The 20,074-nt window shown below is 41.1% G+C and overlaps 1 protein-coding gene across 1 annotated transcript in view; it reads left to right on the top strand.

Annotated features, from left to right (window-relative positions):
* The window catches only part of MRPL3 (mitochondrial ribosomal protein L3), a 70,847-nt gene extending 59,893 nt beyond the window's left edge, over positions 1–10,954 (top strand). Inside the window, exon 10 of the mRNA XM_069960288.1 lies at positions 10,509–10,954. Coding sequence (XP_069816389.1) covers positions 10,509–10,658 — 150 coding nt within the window. The 3' untranslated portion in view covers positions 10,659–10,954. The remainder of the gene's footprint in view (positions 1–10,508) is intronic.
* Positions 10,955–20,074: the final 9,120 nt, after the last annotated feature.

Here is a 20,074-nt window from a genome sequence, read left to right as displayed (position 1 = left end):
CTTTTGAGAATGCATTCAGTATCATTTATGGTACAGCTTGGACTTTGGCCTATTGCGCTTTACTATGGACTGACATGTTCTGTTTTCACCCAGGAGATCTCCAGCTCTGATGTAGCAAGTCTTTTCAAAATAAAAATGCCGATAAACTGACCGTACCTTTTGTATGCTGTAAATAGTCTGTGACCTGGTTCTCTCTCCTTTACTTGACCAATTTTCTTGCTTAAAATCTAACTAAAGTTAAGCTCAGCAATTCTGTGTCTGTGTATACAGTTTTGCTGAGGGGTACCATCAGCTCCTTTTCAAGGACAGTATGCTATTTTTAAACTGGATGCATACACATTATACAATATAAAAATGTAAATGAGTTAAACATGTCTTTTAAAATTTACCATTTTTTTTATATCCCCATTACATAGCAAAGTGGTTTTCCTATCTCTAAAGATTGTGTGCAGATCATGTAAATGCAGTATGAGTTGTTACTTCCTAATGTAGTGTCTAGTAGAAGTGCCTCTGTGAGCAAGGCTCACATACAGTCAAGTGACTATGCCACCCTCTATACTTAACATCTGGTCATCTCACTCCCTAAAGTGTGGACTGTCATACATCATATGATTCTTTCCTGCCCACAGTCTCCACTTTTTCCCAGGTCCTCCCTGGTGACTTGTTTCTTATACTGGGCAGCAGAAAAACATCAAAAAAGTTCCAAGGTCACAGCTTCTTGAAAAATTTAGTCCATTTATTTAGGCAATACAAAACACAAGTAAAAAAACAAACATGTTAAAAACACACGTGTTTTTAGTATCAGTTTGTTTGTTTTTTTTACTTGTGTTTTGTAATGCCTAAATAAATGGACTAAAATTTTCAAGAAGCTGTGACCTTGGAACTTTTTGGATTTCACAGTGTTTGCAGTGGGGAGTTCTGATGTGGGCGTGCGTGAATGCTCCCGCATCAGAACTCAGCGGCGCTAAAGATCATCTGTCCGGTACTGCAGTACCTGCCAGGATGATCTTTTCTGAGACCGGCCGTTCCGTCACCTGGCCGGTTGACGGAAAGGCCGGTCTCATACAACGTGTGAACATGGCCTTAAACTGCACCAAATGTATCTCAGTGGCACACAGTTGTAAATTTGGCACAATTTGCTAGAGATGGAGAGACATGCAGACAACTGTAAATTGAGACCGTGTTAGTGAATGGGATCATGAGAATTTTGAGTTCATTGCATAGATAATTTGATCTGGAATAAGCTCTGACATCCTTAAAACAACTGTGCTGCACGCAGCTGAGAAAGATAATGAAAATGAAACATAAGTACTTGTGAGCTACTGTGGCCTGGATCACCTGGTGAGCATTTAGATGCAAATCCAAAAAAACCTTTTAAACATAAGATTACAGCAATGTTATTTGCCATTTATCTTTCTTAGTTCTGTAAAAGATGTTGAAAGGTCCATTCTTGCGTATCTGCAGGATCTGCAGCAGATTTGATGGCGCCAAATAGAAACTGCAGATTTTATACTGTATTCTATCTTTTAGTTCTATTGATATTCTTCAAATCTTCATAGCTTCAAATCTGCTGCACATCCTGTGTCAATTAAGTTTTCTGAAACATGTTGCGTCCTTGCACTAGATTGCATTTACTAAATGGCAAAGTCAAAGCTAAAGTTTTGTGCTTCGTTGGATATAGCAAGCGGAGATTCCCTGACCAGGACACTTCTGACAGCTGAGCAGAGCTCTCCATAATTTACAGTAGTGGATGTATTTTCCCTTATAATCTTAGCTGCTACTTAAAGAGGACGGGGAGTACTCATCATGTCACCCATCCTCAAGGGTCTGCTGCGGTTAGGCTTATTTCTTTATAGTACACTTTGCTTCCACTAGTTGTAGAGAAAGATAAAGATTATTTTGTTTAGAATGAGTTTCTTTATAAGCTGATCTTAATATAATGCAGTCACTTACATTATATACAACCAAACATTATAAACTATAAACAGTATAACTTACTAATACAGTGTAATCACTAATAGTACTGGCTTCAGTGTGATTTTGTGTGATATTTTTTTGGGAAATGGGGAAAAATATACAAATGCATATCACCCAAATGTTGGGCTCCTTTTCTTTGCTTTTGAGGGAGATGATATGCACAACAATGCACACAATGCACAACGTTTTAAGACCCACCAATTTCTCAAGTTCCCTCTTGAGAAACTAGCACCCTCACAGGTCATCTCCCTGCAAGTTTTCCCATATACAAAGAATGGAGATTGCTGTAGTTTTTATCGCAGGTACATTTCAACTGTGACAGACAAAATCTTTGAACAAAAATTCCAGAAAATCACATTTTGATTTTTAAATAATTAATTAGCATTTTATTGCATAAAATAAGTATTTGCTGCCATACCAACCAGCCATACCATACCAGCAAAGTACCCCTTTAAGAGATTACCAGTCCCTAACACCATTAACATAAAAAAAAAAAATTTGCAAAGCACATCATTCCTCAAGAAAAGGGATAGCATAACAAAGTCTCTGCCTTAAAATTATTTATAACTAGGGGGAGAGGTGAAGTAAAGGCACAGAAAAACAAAAAGGCAAGTTTGGACGTGGGAATCCCAAGTTTTCCTAGTTGGAGTGTGGAGTGGTAGGAATCGGTACAACATGTCCACTGGGTCAGTACATACACTGGGGAAAAAAAGTATTTAGTCAGTCACCAATAGTGCAAGTTCCACCACTTAAAAAGATGAGAGAGGCCTGTAATTGACACCATATGTAGACCTCAACTATGGGAGACAAAATGAGAAAACAAATCCAGAAAATCACATTGTCTGATTTTGTAAGAATTTATTTGCAAATTATTGTGGAAAATAAGTATTTGGTCAGTAATAGAGATGAGCGAACCTCGAGCATGCTTGAGTCGATCAGAACCCGAACTTTTGACATTAGATTAGCGGTGGCTGCTGAACTTGGATAAAGCCCTAAGGCTATGTGAAAAACATTGATATAGTCATTGGCTGTATCCATGTTTTCCAGACAACCTTAGAGCTTTATCCAACTGCAGCAGCCCCAGCTAATCAAATACCGAACGTTCGGGTTCGGATCGACTTGAACCCAAACTCGGTTCGCTCATCTCTAGTCAGTAACAAAATTTTATCTCAATACTTTGTTATATATCCTTTGTTGGCAATGACAGAGGTCAAACGTTTTCTGTAAGTTTTCACAAGGTTGGCACACACTGTTGTTGGTATGTTGGCCCATTCCTCCATGTAGATCTCCTCTTGAGCAGTGATGTTTTGGGGCTGTCGCTTGGCAACACGGACTTTCAACTCCCTCCAAAGGTTTTCTATTGGGTTGAGATCTGGAGACTGGCTAGGCCACTCCAGGACCTTGAAATGCTTCTTACGAAGCCACTCCTTCGTTTCCCTGGCGGTGTGCTTTGGATCATTGTCATGTTGAAAGACCCAGCCATGTTTCATCTTCAATGCCCTTGCTGATGGAAGGAGGTTTGCACTCAAAATCTCACGACATCAGTCGTCCTGGCCCCAAAGCATGCCCCAAAGCATGATGTTTCCACCCCCATGCTTTACAGTAGGTATGGTGTTTGATGGATGCAACTCAGTATTCTTTTTCCTCCAAACACGACAAGTTGTGTTTCTACTAGAGATGAGCAAACCTCGAGCATGCTCGAGTCGATCCGAACCCGAACTTTCGGCATTTGATGGTGGCTGCTGAAGTTGGATAAAGCCCTAAGGCTATGTGGAAATCATGGACATAGTCATTGGCTGTATCCATGTTTTCTAGACAACCTTAGAGCTTTATCCAAGTTCTGAAGCCCCCTGCAGTTGTATTATGATCGGTACCCATTGTTAATTTAGGTATTTTTCAGTATATATACTTATAAACAGTCGAGGGTGAGTTGCGTTGAAGTTCTGCTTGAAATACAGATATTCCATGTGTGTTCTTTCTTGACAACAATTTTATGTATAACATATCTGGAACACTAGTGGTAGCAATTTAAAAGAAAAAAAAAACATAGCCCCTTTAGCATGTTTCACTGCGAAACACATAGGGGAGAGATTTATCAAACATGGTGTTAAGTGACACTGGCTCAGTTGCCCTTAGCAACCAATCAGATTCCACCTTTCATTCCTCACAGACTCTTTGGAAAATAAAAGGTGGAATCTGATTGGTTGCTAGGGGCAACTGAGCCAGTTTCACTTTACACCATGTTTGATAAATCTCCATAATAGTCTTCAGGAAACATAACTATTAGATCGCTACTTAATTACTTTAATAGAATAAACAGCATAATGTTTAATAGCTTAGCACACCTCAATAAAGATGCATTCCTTTCAGTTGTATTGATCACTTTCTTTTTAGTTTACTGTGGATACAAAATATCTTTGTATCTAACAACAGGTTAATAATGAAGAAAGTACATTCAAGCCAACACCACACTGCTTCTGGAATACTGGAATATCCATTGTATGAATCGATGGATGGAGTTTATGCACAGATTATATACCTTTCACATCCTCATACTGTTCCATCTCCTAGAACCTGTTAAGTGTTGAATTTTGAAGTGTATACATTTTGAGCCGGGCAGGATTATACCTTTCTGTTCAGAGGCACCACAGGAATACAAAGCTGCCAATGTCCTGTCAGTCCTTCATTTAGTGAGCAAACATGCTACTCCCCTTCTTTTTGAGACTGTCTGACAACATAAGATGTGTTCTTTAAGAAAGAACCATTGATTTTTCATTCTATAGTCAGACACTATTTCTCTTTCCCTGTTCTAGGGTTGGTTGAGGCATTTGATGGAGATGATGAATTGATTTTACTTTTTTGTCTCGGGGGTCAGAACCGACCTGCTAACTTGCATTGTTAGTGAGATGAGCTTGCCGACCTTTACATTTTTGCTGCTGTTAAAATATTATTTCCCTTTTAACAAGCTATTTCTGTCTTGAGGTTCATTTTTTAAGTGACACACCTCCTTGCCCTTGGCTCCCTATAATGTCCTTTTAAGAAACTTTAACAATGCAATTATTCATTTATTTAATGGGAATTAATGAGAAAAAAAAGTCATGAAGCTTTTTTTTTTTTTTTAAAAGGTGTTTTACCAGAATTTACTTCTCTGATATGTTAGTCCGGTTGATTCCTGGTCTTGAGACACGACGTGGCAGGCCTGCTCAGCCATTCAATGGCTGAGGCGGGCACCGCTACAGCCATTGAATTGCACAGCGGCCTGCCACGTCCCGTTTTAAATCCTGTCTCAAAATCAGGAAGTGTCTGGACTTGGGGGATTGAAGCAGCAGAATGTGGATGGCAAAGCTGGAGTCAGGGGTTATGTATGGTATGTATGTATGTTATGTAAGTTATGTAAGTGGGGTATGTTATTGCGTTCACCTACCTTTGTCTTGCTGAAAAAGTGGTCCTGGCTGGAGTACCCCTGTGATATAAGGACCATTTATGGCTTCTGTTGTGCAATAGTGAACATCGGCATAGACAACATTACAGCAATTAAAGTGTTACTTTCATTTCAGTAGTGTATATCCATTCCTGTACCGATTGTTTTCAGTTACCCTGTTCATTGCTTTTGACATCATACCATAGTAGTGTGTATTTAAGTGTGCAGTTGTTTATGGTTTTGTATGCTTGACTAAGGCTGTATTGTTCAGCGAAAACATTGCACTTATAAATAATGACCTCTAAAAGGTAAATTCATCCTGTTGCTGGATTACATTTTGTGCAACCACACTTCAACAGTTTAGTCAGAGTCTGGTTGTTCACACCCCCACTGATTGCTAGAAGGAGCAGAGAGAAGCACTAGGCTAAGCGCTCACCCTATCGCACTCCTCACTGCAGGAGACAGATTCTATAGTAATACAACATAAAATGGAAATAAAAGGCAATAATAAAATAGCAATTTTAAGAGCTAAGGGTTTTGGGACTATTTAAGCAAAAAAAGCTCCTGGGAAAGGGTTTTTTTTATCTTAAAATTTGAAGCTGTTAATATTTCCATAATTTATTGGATTTTTTTCTGACACCCAGCAGTCCTCCCAACAGTGTCCGCTGTTGGCCATAAACATCTCTATTTTCTTGAGGTGGTCCAGATATTTGGTGTCTTTAGAGGCCTATACTAGCTGCTGACAGGAATACCTTTACTTGTTGCAGTAGAATCTCTAGAATATTGGATAGCAGTGCAAATTGAGAAAGTAGGTTTATATGTTTACCAGAGACATGCATGTTAACCACCATGGCACTGTGATGTACATTTGCATCATTGTGCTGGTCATTTGCATCCTTTGTGCTAACTGCGTAACCATTCAAAACTGACATCCGCATTTAAATGGCTTTCCATACCTTTCATTGGTGTTCAGTGGCCAGATCAGCTCCCCATAGCGAGATTGTGGGGAGATGACCTGCAGGCAGCTCAGGTCCTCCTCTATGCCTCCCGGGCTGCCTGTATTCGGCAATTGTTAGAGGCAGACTTCAGGAGCCCCTAACATTCAAGTGCCGATTTCATGAATCACTGCATATGCACTGCATTGATCCATATAAGCAATCATGGCATTGCTCATATTTGTCCCTTAGGGGGGCTACAGAAGTGTGTAAAAAAAAAAAAAATCACCCAGGCTACTAAATTATCACATTCCTGATTTAGCACAGTAATTGGTGTAAATTGGTGTAAACGCGAAAACCTGCTTACTGGACACAGGACAACATTAAACTGCGCAGAAGATGAAGGTAACATACTTACCTTCATTCTCAGAACCTTGTGTACAGTAGGGAGCTATTAGCAGGTTAGATTCGTCTAAAAGATTCCCCTTTAATTGATCTTGTGATCCGATTAATGAAAAATATATATATATATATATATATATATATATATATATATATATATATATATATTCAATGTGTGTGTGTGTGTATTTTTTTTTAACCAAATAGATTAAATATCTGTCTTCTGATTTGGAGACATACTAGTTAAGAGTTAAGACATACTATATGTGTGTGTGTGTGTGTGTGTGTGTGTGTGTGTGCAGCTTATTCATTAAATACGTCATCTGGAATAACTCCTTATCTACACCCCAATATATTCTTCACTGAAGTTTATATCCTAATCCTTTTCTGATTTATATGTAAATGCATTTCGCAGTGTTATAGATTTAATAGGTGGTGGTCACGTTTCTTGCCTTGCAGTACACGTTGATTAGCACATTTGTTTATTATGTCATTATTTTTCAATCGCATTTAAACCTACAGGGAACTATAACTGAGTTTTCTATAAAGGGAGAAAAGAAATCTGTAGTATTTACAAACATGAAGGTTCCTGACAGACGTGAATAGATTTCAGATTGCACAAGCTGTTCTCTGGCAGCTGGGGAAAGTGGCTTCCCTTTGCTGTCACATTCTGAGCAGTTTTTGCAAGAGGGCTGCTCTGAGACATTGAACAGGTGGTTACTCGGGGTTTATAAAGAGGGTGTTGCTTGTGTGTGTGTGTGTGTGTGTGTGTGTGTGTGTTTTCTTTCTCCCCGCTCATTCACTATGCATTTAGGAAGATTGTTAATTATGTGCTTGATTTCTGAGATCCTGTTTGCCCCTGTTATAACATATCTTATAGCAAAATAATTCATGAATATGTTTTACCACAAGGCTGTTTTGAGCTATTTCTGAAATATGTGCATGAATTTTACAGACCATTTTAGATGGAACAGTTTTTGCAGAATATATGCCTGTATGGGCCTGGAAAAAAATTAAAGGGAATCGAACAGCAGCTTAGAAGACTCTAACCTTAATTCTCAGTGTCACGTGTGCTATAGGAACATAACAGCAGGTTATTTTCTTACTATCATCCTTAGCGCTGTTCCATTTATATCTCATGTACATTCGGTGGTTTGGTGCACTGGGGGCATTTCAGCCCTCAGTTCCCGCTACACCCCACCCGCCTGCTACTTTCTTGGCAGTATTGAGGCAGTGCTCTGCAGTAACATCACTCTGGTACTTATCACTACAAAGCACCATATGAATATTAATAAAGAGTGGCAGGGCAGATCAGTGTACCGAGGGTGATAACCCCATAATTTATATACTAATTAATTGAAGCTTTAAAGCGACTGTACCACTGTTGCCTGTAAATTGCAAACATGCTTCATATCACATCTACTATTGATTTAGGTTTTGAAAGTTATGACAGTTACACTTTAAACATTTGTAAAACAAAAGTACCAGGATACCTCAATTTAATTTTCCTTTAGAGACTGCTGCACATCCATAATAATTATCACTGATCACTCTGCTTCTCATTACTGTGTACTACTAACATCAGGAGTTAGTCACATTTTCCTCAAAAGGTTCCTGATTAGAGATGAGCGAACCTCGAGCATGCTTGAGTCGATCCGAACCTGAACTTTCGGCATTTGATTAGTGGTGGCTGCTGAAGTTGGATAAAGCCCTAAGGCTATGTGGAAAACATGGATATAGTCATTGGCTGTATCCATGTTTTCCAGACAACCTTAGGGCTTTATCCAAGTTCAGCAGCCCCAGCTAATCAAATACCGAACGTTCGCTCATCTCTATTCCTAATACATGTGGGTACCTAACTAGAAATGTGGCAGCCCCCCACGGCAACAACTACTGCAACATAAACCGCACCGGAGGGGGAGCGACCCAGATGCCCAGCAACCCCAATGCTGCCGAACATAGCCTCTCTGGGCTGGGTGGTGGTTGCCGTTGGGGGGCTGCACCATTTTAGTTAGGTACCCACGCATATCAGGAACCTTGACATGGTGTGTGGGCTTGTGCACTTCGATAAAAATGTGGCTAACTCCTGAAGTTAGTACAATATAGTGCTGAAAAGCAGAGCATCAGTCATAAGTATATGGATGTGCGGCCATGTCTGTTTTTTCTACAGAGAAGTATACCTCAATTTCGTGTTGCCTCAAACTGTTTTTTCAACTTACAGTGGTCTTTTCTGGGTCATTGTCACTCATTCTACATACAGTGCCAAAGACACTACTGATGAACGTGTATCTGGCTAAAAGACCCAACCAATTGTTATGGACATTTCACTGATAAAACACCTGAATTACGGCTTGCTCATGCAATTTGTGTGGGAAACTGTGCAAATACCATGGTGGCATATTCCTGCTCACGTCATTATGGGCCTCACTCATTTCAGTGGTCTGAGCGTAGTCAGCTAGTGACTAGATTCAGTCATTTTCTGAACATATCTGATTTTTCGTTCAGACCGAAAATCCAAGCTTCATGGAGACATGGATACACTTGGAAGATGACCTGTTATGACCTGTAGTCACTATGCACGAGCCATTAAAAGTAATGGGCCTGTGCACATATGATATATGTTATAAAGGATATGCTGGCTTGTCATTTTACCTGGTCTTAGAGGCACAAATCTTGGTGAGAACCCTCCCCTAGTGAAATGCATGGACTGATTCTAATAGCACCTCCCTACAGTGCAGTGCTATTCTGCCTTCCATGTGTGCTAGGATGGTTTTCCTTTGAATGCCAAGTGATTGTGGCTCTATTTTACCTATATAGTACGCTGTTTATGACCCTGAAGAAGCCCCTGTGCTCAACAAAGAAAGTAATGTACAGCAACTCTTAATGTTTTACTTTTTTGGATTTTCTGATTTGTGCTAGTTCTCTCCTAATTTTCTTTAATCTTCATTTTTTCTTATTAAACCTGATAAGCGTAGTAGTTGTTTCACTCCGTGCTTCCAGGTAGAATTCCCTCCCATAAAGTAGTATCCCCTATGCAACTATCCCTGCAGTAAGCACTCCCTATAGGTAACCCCCTTCATAGTCAATGACCTGTAGGTAAGCCCCCCATACACAATCCCCCCTGTAGTAAACACTCTCCCCTGTAGGAAACCTCCCCTCTGAAATCATTCCCCCTGTAGGTAAACCCTGTCTTCTGTAGGTAATCGCCCTGTACAGTATTCCCACTCTTCAGGCAATTCCTCTGTAAATAAGCCCACCCCAAAAACACAGGTAATCTCCCCATGTAGTAGACACTATCCCCTTTAGGTAATGTTCATTCTGTAAGCAATCTCCAGCGTACTAACCACACCGCTGTAAGCACCCCTCGCCATTTGTTAAAAAAAAAAAATACATACTCGCCTGACTTTATTGCAGTTCCTTGGTGTCCTCTTATCCTCCCAGCCCTGCAAGTGCAGCCCAAGCGCAGGATGGGTGTTCAGTCCACATCTAGCCACACGTTTCTTGGGTTTCCTGGTCTTAAATTCTTTTAGTCCTGCAGCGTGTAAATGAAACACTTACATGTTACAGTACCTGAATGGTGACGAAAATGACACAGTTTTGACCTTAGTGGACTCGTAGGGCTCTGTAGATACATTTGCTTTTCAAGAACATATGGTAAACAAACAATAGCAAATGCCTCAGGACTAGCAACTAGCAATGCTTCAAATAAATATATATTTATATATATGTGTGTATATATATATATATTTTTTTTTTATCTTTCTGTTTTCTAGGTCACAGACACAAAACTTGCAGTGAAACAAAAAGGCTTTGAAAATCTTCCATTCCCTACATATTTTGCTGATGGAGATGAAGAGCTGCCAGAAGACCTTTACGATGAGGAAGTATTCCAGTTCAGTGATCCCTCTGTCAAATACTCTTAGCATTGCTGACATCTTTATACACACAGGTGTTATCAGATCACTGTGCTCCTGTAATTTATGAAGGACAAAGTTTTTCAAAGGGTTTCACTTCTTACTGGTGCCACATCTGCTTCTGAAGAACAAGAAGACGGTAGCAGGTTTTATCATAAGTGGCAATTTAGATAATTTCTGGAATTACAGTCTATGCACAGTGGATTTCTATGGATCTTGTGGATACCTAATGATTTTTAAGTATCATTGCTCTATTGACCTCTTAAGCAATATAGCTGGTGAAATAAAGATTGTTTGATAATGTTTGCATTTTGTTTGTCTGAAAACAACCATACATGTCTACAGTTATGGGATTTCATATAAAAAATTATCTCCAATCCTAGCATAGGTCTTTTTTGGCTGTATATAAACACAGGACCAAGGTACCACAAACTATGTTTTAGCAAATTAACCTTTTTTATATATATATATATATATATATATATATATATATATATATATATATATATATATATATTTGGGGGGGGGATCTATATTCTTGCTCTACAAAACATATAAGTGTGCAGCTTATGGAATTTTACAAAGCAGTAAAACTTGGGGGAAAAAAAACGCTAGCTTTACATTGTATTTGGTGTATGTTTCTGGCATATATGCTGAATGTTTCTGTAGGACCCCAGGTACCCATTGTATATCAAAAGAGTGTACTTTTGATGTAGATTTGGAAGTATGCGTTAAATAACCTTTTTTCTTATCAGCATTGATAAGATTTGTTGATTGCACCATTTGGTGCAGAGAGGTCTTTCAAAGGAACTTATACCACATGGTATAAGTCTTTTTGCATTCCATTAAAGGAAACCTTTCACCCCAGCACCCAGGGCAGAGCTGTGGAACTCTCTGCCACATGATGTTGTCATGGCTGATTCATTACATAAGTTCAAGGGAGGCCTAATGGACTCTTGTCTTTAACCTTATTAACTATGTTACTATATCATTTTTTCTAACAGCATAAATGGTAACTTACATATGTGATGTACGCTTGCTTATTGTCACAGAAAGTAGTATTGTCCACCACTCCTGAGACAAAGATGCAGTGCCTGCAATGCATGAGTCACATGTTGCAGTGGGATATAGAATTTTTACTGTTGCCATTCCTGTGAATATTCTATTACCCTGACCCAGATTGCAGCAAATAAATTAGTTTCTTGTCTTTCCTCCTAGTCCTCTTTTCCTGAGATTAATGATTCTGTATTTATTTTATCCATGGGTGGGCATATGTTTGTTAACACAAAACCAAATGCTTGTTAAGTCATAATCGTTCTCACTATGTATGATGCAATTTTAAAAGTATTGAGGTCAAACTGGTAGTGGTTCTGTTCTTTCAAATTCTAAATATAACCAGATACTGCCCCAATTACAATAAAGTTGGGGTGCCCTATATAACGCAATTGAAAACACAAAGCAATGATATTCAAATCATATAGGCATTAGTTTTTTTTTTTTTTTTTTTTTTTACAATAGAACATAGAACACATATCAGATGTTGGAAGTAAGACATGGTACCATGTCATAAAAATAATTAACTCATTTAAACCATTTTACGGGAGAGTTCACAAAAAAAAATAAATCAACTGCAAAATTACCTCCAGCAGGCCACACATGTGCATGTGTCTGCTTAAACGGTTAGAAACCGACTCAAAGGGGATGGTATGAGGGCTTGATGTCCACGGATGGTTGTGCTTACAGCCCAACACTGTGCAGGGCGCTTGGCATTTGCCAGGGAACACCAGGATTGGCAAAATCACCACTGGTGCCCTGTGCTCTTCACTGATGAAAGCAAGTTCACACATGTGACAAGTCTGGAGACGCGATCTACTGCCTGCAACATCCTTCAGCATGACCGGTTTGGCAGTGGGCCAGTAATGGTGTAGGGTGGCATTTCTTTGGAGGGCCGCACAGCCCTCCATTTGCTCACCAGAAGTAGCCTGACTGTCATTAGGTACCAAAATGAGATCCTCAGACCCCTTGTGAGACCATATGCTGGTGCACTTGGCCCTGGAGTCTTCCTAATGCAGGACAATGCTAAACCTCATGTGGCTGAAGTGTGTCAGCAGTTCCTGCAAAATGAAGGCATTAAAGCTATGGACTGGCCAGATCTGTTCCCCAGATCTGAATCCGATTGAGCACATCTGGGACATCGTGGCTTGCTCCGTCCACAAACATCACGTTGCACCACAGACTGTCCAGGAGTTGGAGGATGCTTTAGTCCAGGTCTGGGAGGAGATCCCTCAGGAGACCATCCGCAACCTCAGGTCTCAGGTGTAGGTAGGTCATACAGGCATTTGATTTCCATTGATGATTTTTGTGTGATTTTGTTTGACAGCACATTCAACTTGGTACAGAACAAAATATTTGAGAATATATCATTCATTCAGATCTAGGATGTGTTATTTGAGTGTTCCCTTTATTTTTTGAGCAGTGTACAACGGCTAGAAACCATACAAATTAAAATAAAAATAATGAAAGTATAAACATATTTTTGCACAAGTTGAAAAATCACAAGCTTAAGCATAAATATTCAATACGTCAGGATTAAATCATGGTCGGCATTTAGACCCAAAGGAAGCCTTGTGCCTAGGCAAAAAATCCAGAATGATTCCCTATAAAGAAGCTTGCGTCTATAACATCCGCCTCTACTTGAGAAACAGCCTTTCTATTCCAGATAACATTAAATATCAACAGTACAAGCGATTTTAAGAAACTCTGTAATAGGTTTTATAAACCAAAAGAGTTTCCTTCTGTAGTGAAAAAGCAATCTCCCAGCCTCCCCCCTCACAACAAATGAAGCAGGATTTATCTGTCCATTATGTGGCTATGGAGAGGGGAGGGGCTGTTAGGAGTGACTGAGCACGGAGCAGTCCTGCACAGCACAACACCCTGCAATCTTCTCTCAGCAAGTTCATAGATAAGCACTGACCTTTCTGACACCTGAATTTAGCGGTTTAGGTGCCCAGAGAGTCTACAAACAGCTGACCTTCATGTCACCTCTTCCTGCTTCCTCATCTCCCTCAGCCCCTCCCCCCTCCATAAGGATAGAATGGAGAGAGCAGAGCCCGTCTTCACTGGCTTCTCTGTAATGAAGACGTGTTTGCCTGATAATGCACAGATAAGAAGTCAGGGGGGGAGGCTGGGAGATTGCTTCTTGAGTACAGAAGGAGGCTTTTTTGGCTGATGAAACCTATTACAGAGTTTCTTAAAATCGCTTATACTACTGATTTCTGCAATAAAAAAAAAACATGACAGTTACGCTTTAAGCGTGAGATTTTTCAACTGCAGAATTATTTTTATGCTTTCATTATTTTTATCTTGTATGGTTTTTACCCTTTTGTAGATGTGTAAACAATTGGTGTAATTATGGTCATGTGACTCTGTGTGAGGGAACCACTCCCTACCAGGAGGTAGTCACCAGCAGAGTATTATGTTGTGAACAAGGCAAATAGCTGTAACACGTAAACATTATGCTTTGATGCGGTTTTATCTCCGATGTGAAATTTTGAATAAAGGCTTACGTTTTTTTTTCTACTATAGGATCTTTTTCTTTTATTTCTGGACTTGAATCTTCCGTGCACCCTACATGCTTGGTGTTTGGAGCGCCTTCTATATTTGTCGCTGCAGATTTTTAATATTAGGCCAAATGTTTTCCATTGATGAAAGGTCTGGGCTGCAGACAGGCCAGCTGACCATCCGACTCTTCTTCTGCAATGCCATACTGTTAAGATGGATGGCGTATCTGGTTTAACATCTGTCTTGATGAAATTTGCAAGGCCTTCCCTGAAAGAGATGTCTTGAAGTAAGCATGTGTTTTTTTAAACCTCTATATACTGTTCAGCATTGATAGTGCAAGGAACAGGAAACAGAATTTGTTAAAACAGTCCCACCCCAGGCACCCCCCCAATGTTTCCTTTCCTCACGGAGAGGATGCAGGAGATTTGCATCTGGCAGCTTCTGTCTAGGGGCAGAGGGCCCTACCCATGAGGGTCTTTTGGCCTCTTTCCTCCCAAATATTTAGATCTTAGCCCAGCATCTCTCTGGGCAGAGGTCCCCTGGGCTGCCTCATTTTGCCTTCCTGTGGGGCTCTGGACATGTGTAAATGTAGCCTAAGGGAAGCGTTAACATTATTAGTTCTAAGGTGGGATCTAGCTCTGGTAGACTTGTTTGCCATACAAGAAAACGCAAGGGTTACTCAGTTTTGCTCACTCAATTTAAAGGACAGGCCATTGGGTCTAGATGCCCTATTTCTTCCGTGGAATGTGTCCCTAGCTTATACCTTTTCCTTTTATACTTTTCCTCTAATCCCATTAGTTCTGAAGAAGATTTGGAGGAGATCAGCAAAGGTGATAGTTACAGCTTCTAAAAAGAAATTGGTTCCTACTACTAGAGAAGCTGTCAAAAGATAATCCCTAGCTTCTACCAGTAAGGCCAGATGATTTGTCCAGTGCCCAGTTGCATGTCCAGGGGTAGAAAGGCTCAGACTTACGGCTTGACATCTAAAAGGGACATTTTGATGATGAGAGGCCTGAGAAAGTAATTTCCACCCTGGTAACGAGTAGAAAGTCTACTACATCTCCTATTTACAGAAAGCAAGAGCACAAATTTCAGAAATTGTGTGGTCAGAAGATCCCTGACCTTGGTAATCCAGATAAACCCCTTAGGCTGCATTCCCACGTTCCGTGATCCTGACGGATCACGGACGTGGAATACATGTACCGGAGTCCCCCTGCGCCCGGACAGCATCTGTAATTAGATGCTGGGAGCGGGGGAGACTGTATTCATAAGCGCCGCGCTGTAGTAATAGCACCGCGCGGCTGATTCATTACAGCTTGGCGCTTATGAATACAGTCTCCCCCGCTCCCAGCATCTAATTACAGATGCTGTCCGGGCGCGGGGGCACATGGGAATGCAGCCTTAATTTGGATTTTTTTTTGCAATAAGTGCTAGACAGGGGGTTAAGGTTGAAGACCATTAAAGGGGTTATACAGCATTAGAAAATTGTTGTTTTCCTTTTAGAAACCAAAACAAACATCTTATGATCTCCATGCTACCCCAGTGTCCTGCTGTGGCATCTGCGCTGTCCCCCGCTGAATGCAGCTGCCATTTCCAAAACTTACTTATCTTGGGGTGGCAGCCTGATCAGCTAATCACTGGCCACTGCGTTGATTCGTCTCAGTCAGTGATTGGCTTAATGAGCGTTTTGAAAGTGGCGACGGCTACAGTTAGCTGGAGACGCTGCAGCAGGATGCCAGGGGAGCATGGAAGCATAAGATGTTTGTTTTGTTTTCTATTAGGACAGAAACATGTCAAAAATGATCTAGAAATAGACAGACTCTAAAGAGGGGTTTTCTATCCTGGGACTTTGTCAGGGTTAATCTCTTATCCATTTCAGCCCTTAGATAGCATCATGATAAAACATATTTTATGGAAGGCAGCCTTTTGGTAGCCATTACAACAGCTAGGAGTCAAGTTATATTTAAGGTCTCTAATCCAAGTATTGAAGAGGACACAATTATTCTGCAACATGAACATTCTTTTCTACCTGAGGTGGTATCTAATTTCAATTGTAATCAGGAGATCATTTTACCTTCCTTCTGCAGTTCCTCTAAGAATAACCCTAAGAGACAGTTCCACTGTTTATGGATGTCAGACGGACTATTCTATGCTATCGTTTAGCCACAGAATCTTGTAGAATAGTTAAAAACATATTCATTCAGTACCTGGGTATGAATAGTGGACAGAAAGTATCCAAAGACACCATAGGTAGGATCAACTATTGCCAAATCCTAAGTAGCTCAAAATAAACCTATTCCCCTTATATTAAGGGCTTCTCCTCCTGGGCAGAGAGAGCTGATGCATCTGCAGAATAGATCTGTAAAGCAGCAACCTGGTCTTATATTCTCTGGATGTGATGGCAAATAGTGTGCATGCCGTGGATTTCCATTAATCCTTTATGACAGTTCCAACATAATTTCCACCCATTTACTTTTTTTCTTTCTCTTTTCATCTTTTTTTTTTTTTCAAACATATGTTTATTTATCCAAGACAAATTCACAGAAGACAAAAGAACAGTCATCGGCAAGCATATATGGCAAACAAAGTTTTGTCTAGATAAAATTTTTGTTTTTCTTCCCCAACATACAAGAGCCAACCCCGCCCTACCCCAAGCCCCCCCCACCTCCCTCCCAACCCACCCTTTCCTGCGAAGTGAGGCACAGGACCTAAGCTTCAGGTCCTCCAAAAACTTAATCAGGGAGGCGCAAAGCACCAAGGGAACCTCCTACATCAGCTTGAAGATACCATTTCGTTTTACGGAATGGCCGAACCACCTCACATATCTCCTCGGGTTCCAGAAAAGAAACTATAAATTTTCTCCATTTTCTAAAGAAAGATTTGGCCTTTTTTTCCCGCTGGGGTTCTGCATCCATCTGGTCCATTTAACAGGTATTTCTTCACCTGCTGGAAAACATGGGATACAGAGGGCATCTCCTGAACCAACCACTGGTCTAATAAAGCCCTCTTGGCTACCAACAAAAATACATGTATGAGAGGGGAGATTGTGGAATCTTCCGGGGAGATATGTAATACTAGCAGATGTGGATCCAAGGTTAAAGTCACCTTTAGTTTGGCTTTTAGAAAGTCTAGTAAGGCCTGCCAAAAGATCTGCACCCTCGAGCAAGTAAAGAGCCCATGATACAGATCAGTCAAGGGGTCACCGCAATTAGGACAAGCAGTAAGTCGCTCCGGGTGGTCCGGAGTTCTGGGAATGTTAAACCCATATGTCGCATGGTGGATTAGTTTGAAATGCGTTTCCCACCACTGTTCATTGATTATTGCTGCCCGAACAGATGCCCAGCCCTTAAGTACTTGCTCAGTTAAGTTAGTTAACAGCAATTTTTCCTCCCAGTATTTGAATAGGGATGACTCTAGTCCCTTTGTGAGGGCATTCCGCATAGTGACATTTAAAGAAGACAGGGAGTTTATTGGTGATGATGTAGTAACATATATGGACAAGATATTAGAGGAAAGTTCTCCCCCCAAATCACGCAATCTAGAAAGCAAGAAGCTCCTGACCTGACCATAAGCCAAGAAGTGACAGGGGCCCAATCCATAGGTTGTTTGAACCTCCTGAAAAGTCATATATTTAGACTCCTGCCTCATGATCAGGTCAGAAGCAACCCCTATCCCAGCCCTCTTCCAATATTTAAAATTAGGGTGAGATTCTGCATGGACAAATTCGGGGTGATTCGAACGGTCCATATGTACACTCATAAGCATAGGAAGGCCTAATAATTTACGGCCGTGCTGCCAGCCTTTTATTGTATCTCTAAGTAGCAAACTATTCCTGGCAATGGGAGGCAATTTTGCAAAGCTAGTATGAAGAAGACCGTTTAAGGACCAGGGTATCACCAGTTGGGATTCTAAGGCATAGTTAGAATAAATGCTGGACCCTCGCAACCAGTCTATACCGTGGCGAAGCAAGCACGCTAGATTATAGCACCTTATATCAGGCAAGCTGAGCCCCCCTTTCAACATTGGGAGGGTCAGCTTCTTGCGCGATATCCTGGGGCGTTTTCCGGCCCATATAAATTTAGTAAAAGTTGAAGTGAGGGAGGCTACATCCGAGTGCTTGAGTAGTACCGGTATAGTCTGGAGAGGGTACAGTAGCTTCCCAAAGCCCATCATTTTCAGTAGGGATACCCGAGCCAACAATGGGAGAGGAAGGGCAGACCATCTGGAGAGGTCTGACTGCAATTTTCTGAAAAGGGGAGGAAAATTTAAAGAATATAGTGAACCTGCGACTTTTCCCACCTTAATCCCTAAATATGTTATGTGGTCCGAAGCTACTTTTAATGGTAGTGGAAGGGGATCTCTCCGGCTCGATGAACCAGGGAGTGAGAGCAGTAAATGCTCACTTTTTATCCTTGTTTACTTTAAAACCCGACTGGGAACCAAAGATCTCAAGGTGCCGAAAAACAGCCACCAAATCTGAATGGGGATGTTCCAAAAAGATGAGCAGGTCATCGGCGAAAAAGATGGCCTTGAGCTCTGTGTTTCCCACCATTATTCCCCTAAAATCCTCTGCACTCTGCAATTTACGAGAAAGGGGCTCTATAGCCAGGTCGAAAAGTAAGGGGGACAACGGACACCCCTGGCGTGTCCCTTTGCAAAGTGCAAATGTTTTTGATAGGAAGCCAGGGGTGTGTATTCGTGCATGGGGGGAAGAATATAGACCCTTAAAAAATGATAGGAATGCCCCACTGAAACCCATAGCCCCCAATACCTGAAACATCCATCCCCAGCTCACACTATCGAACGCCTTTTCATCATCAATGGACAGGAGAGCTGGGGATGGATGTTCACAAGGTCTCATCTTGATCTCATCCAACACGGCCATCACCTTGCAGACATTGGCAACTGCCGAGCGACCCTGTATAAATCCCACCTAGGCTGGAGAGATAAGAGCAGGCATTAGGCTCGCCAACCTGTCCGCCATGATTTTAGAAATAATCTTTAGATCTAGGTTTATTAAAGATATAGGTCTATACGAATTAAGGTTCAGGGGGTCTTTACCAGGCTTCAAAAGCACCTTTATGTATGCCGTATTGGATGAGACCGGAACAGACCCTCCCTCTAAGTAATAGTTATATAGGGATAGCAATGTAGGGGTGATATCATCCCTAAGAATCTTAAAAAAATCTCCCGAGAGGCCATCTGGACCCGGGGCTTTATGGACATTTAGATTAGAGATCACGCGCTTAATTTCTTCTGCTGACACGGGCGCATGAAGTAAGGTAGTGCCCTCTTTAGAGATTTGTGGGAGATTTTGCAGCAGGTTCTGGGGAGCAGCTGGGGAAATAACATCTGTAGAATATAGTTTATGATAAAAAGACTGCAGAGTGTCAGTGATTCTTTTGGGATGGTTTTGGATCATGCCTGCCATATCTCGCAATTGAGTAATACGTTGGGACGAATGGGGACCCCTAGCATATCTTGCCAGTATGCGCCCCGCCTTGTTCCCATGTCGGAACAAGAGAGACTCATAAAGGGTACGGTGCATGTCCTCTCTCCTCTCCAACCATGTCTCATAGCTAGTACGTGTCTGTTGCCACTCTTGCCGAGTAGTATCTGAGGGAGACCAAAGGAAATTGGTATATGCTTCCCGAAGGGCCGCACTATGAGCTGCCACTGCCGAGGCAATTTCTTTTTTTTTTGGAGGCCTTATACGCCATAATGCGTCCACGTAAGACCGCTTTTGCAGCTTCCCAAAATAATTGGGGTTGGTCAGTGTGGGACATATTATCAAGGGAATATTCCATCCACCAGTGTTTGAGTAGTTCCTTAAAACCATCATCCTTTGCCAATCCCACCGGGAA

The sequence above is a fragment of the Dendropsophus ebraccatus genome, chromosome 2 (genome assembly GCF_027789765.1).
Source record: "Dendropsophus ebraccatus isolate aDenEbr1 chromosome 2, aDenEbr1.pat, whole genome shotgun sequence".
In the NCBI taxonomy this organism is placed as follows: Eukaryota; Metazoa; Chordata; class Amphibia; order Anura; family Hylidae; genus Dendropsophus; species Dendropsophus ebraccatus.
Note: the sequence above shows the minus strand (reverse complement) of the source record. Positions and strands in the feature narration are given on the sequence as shown.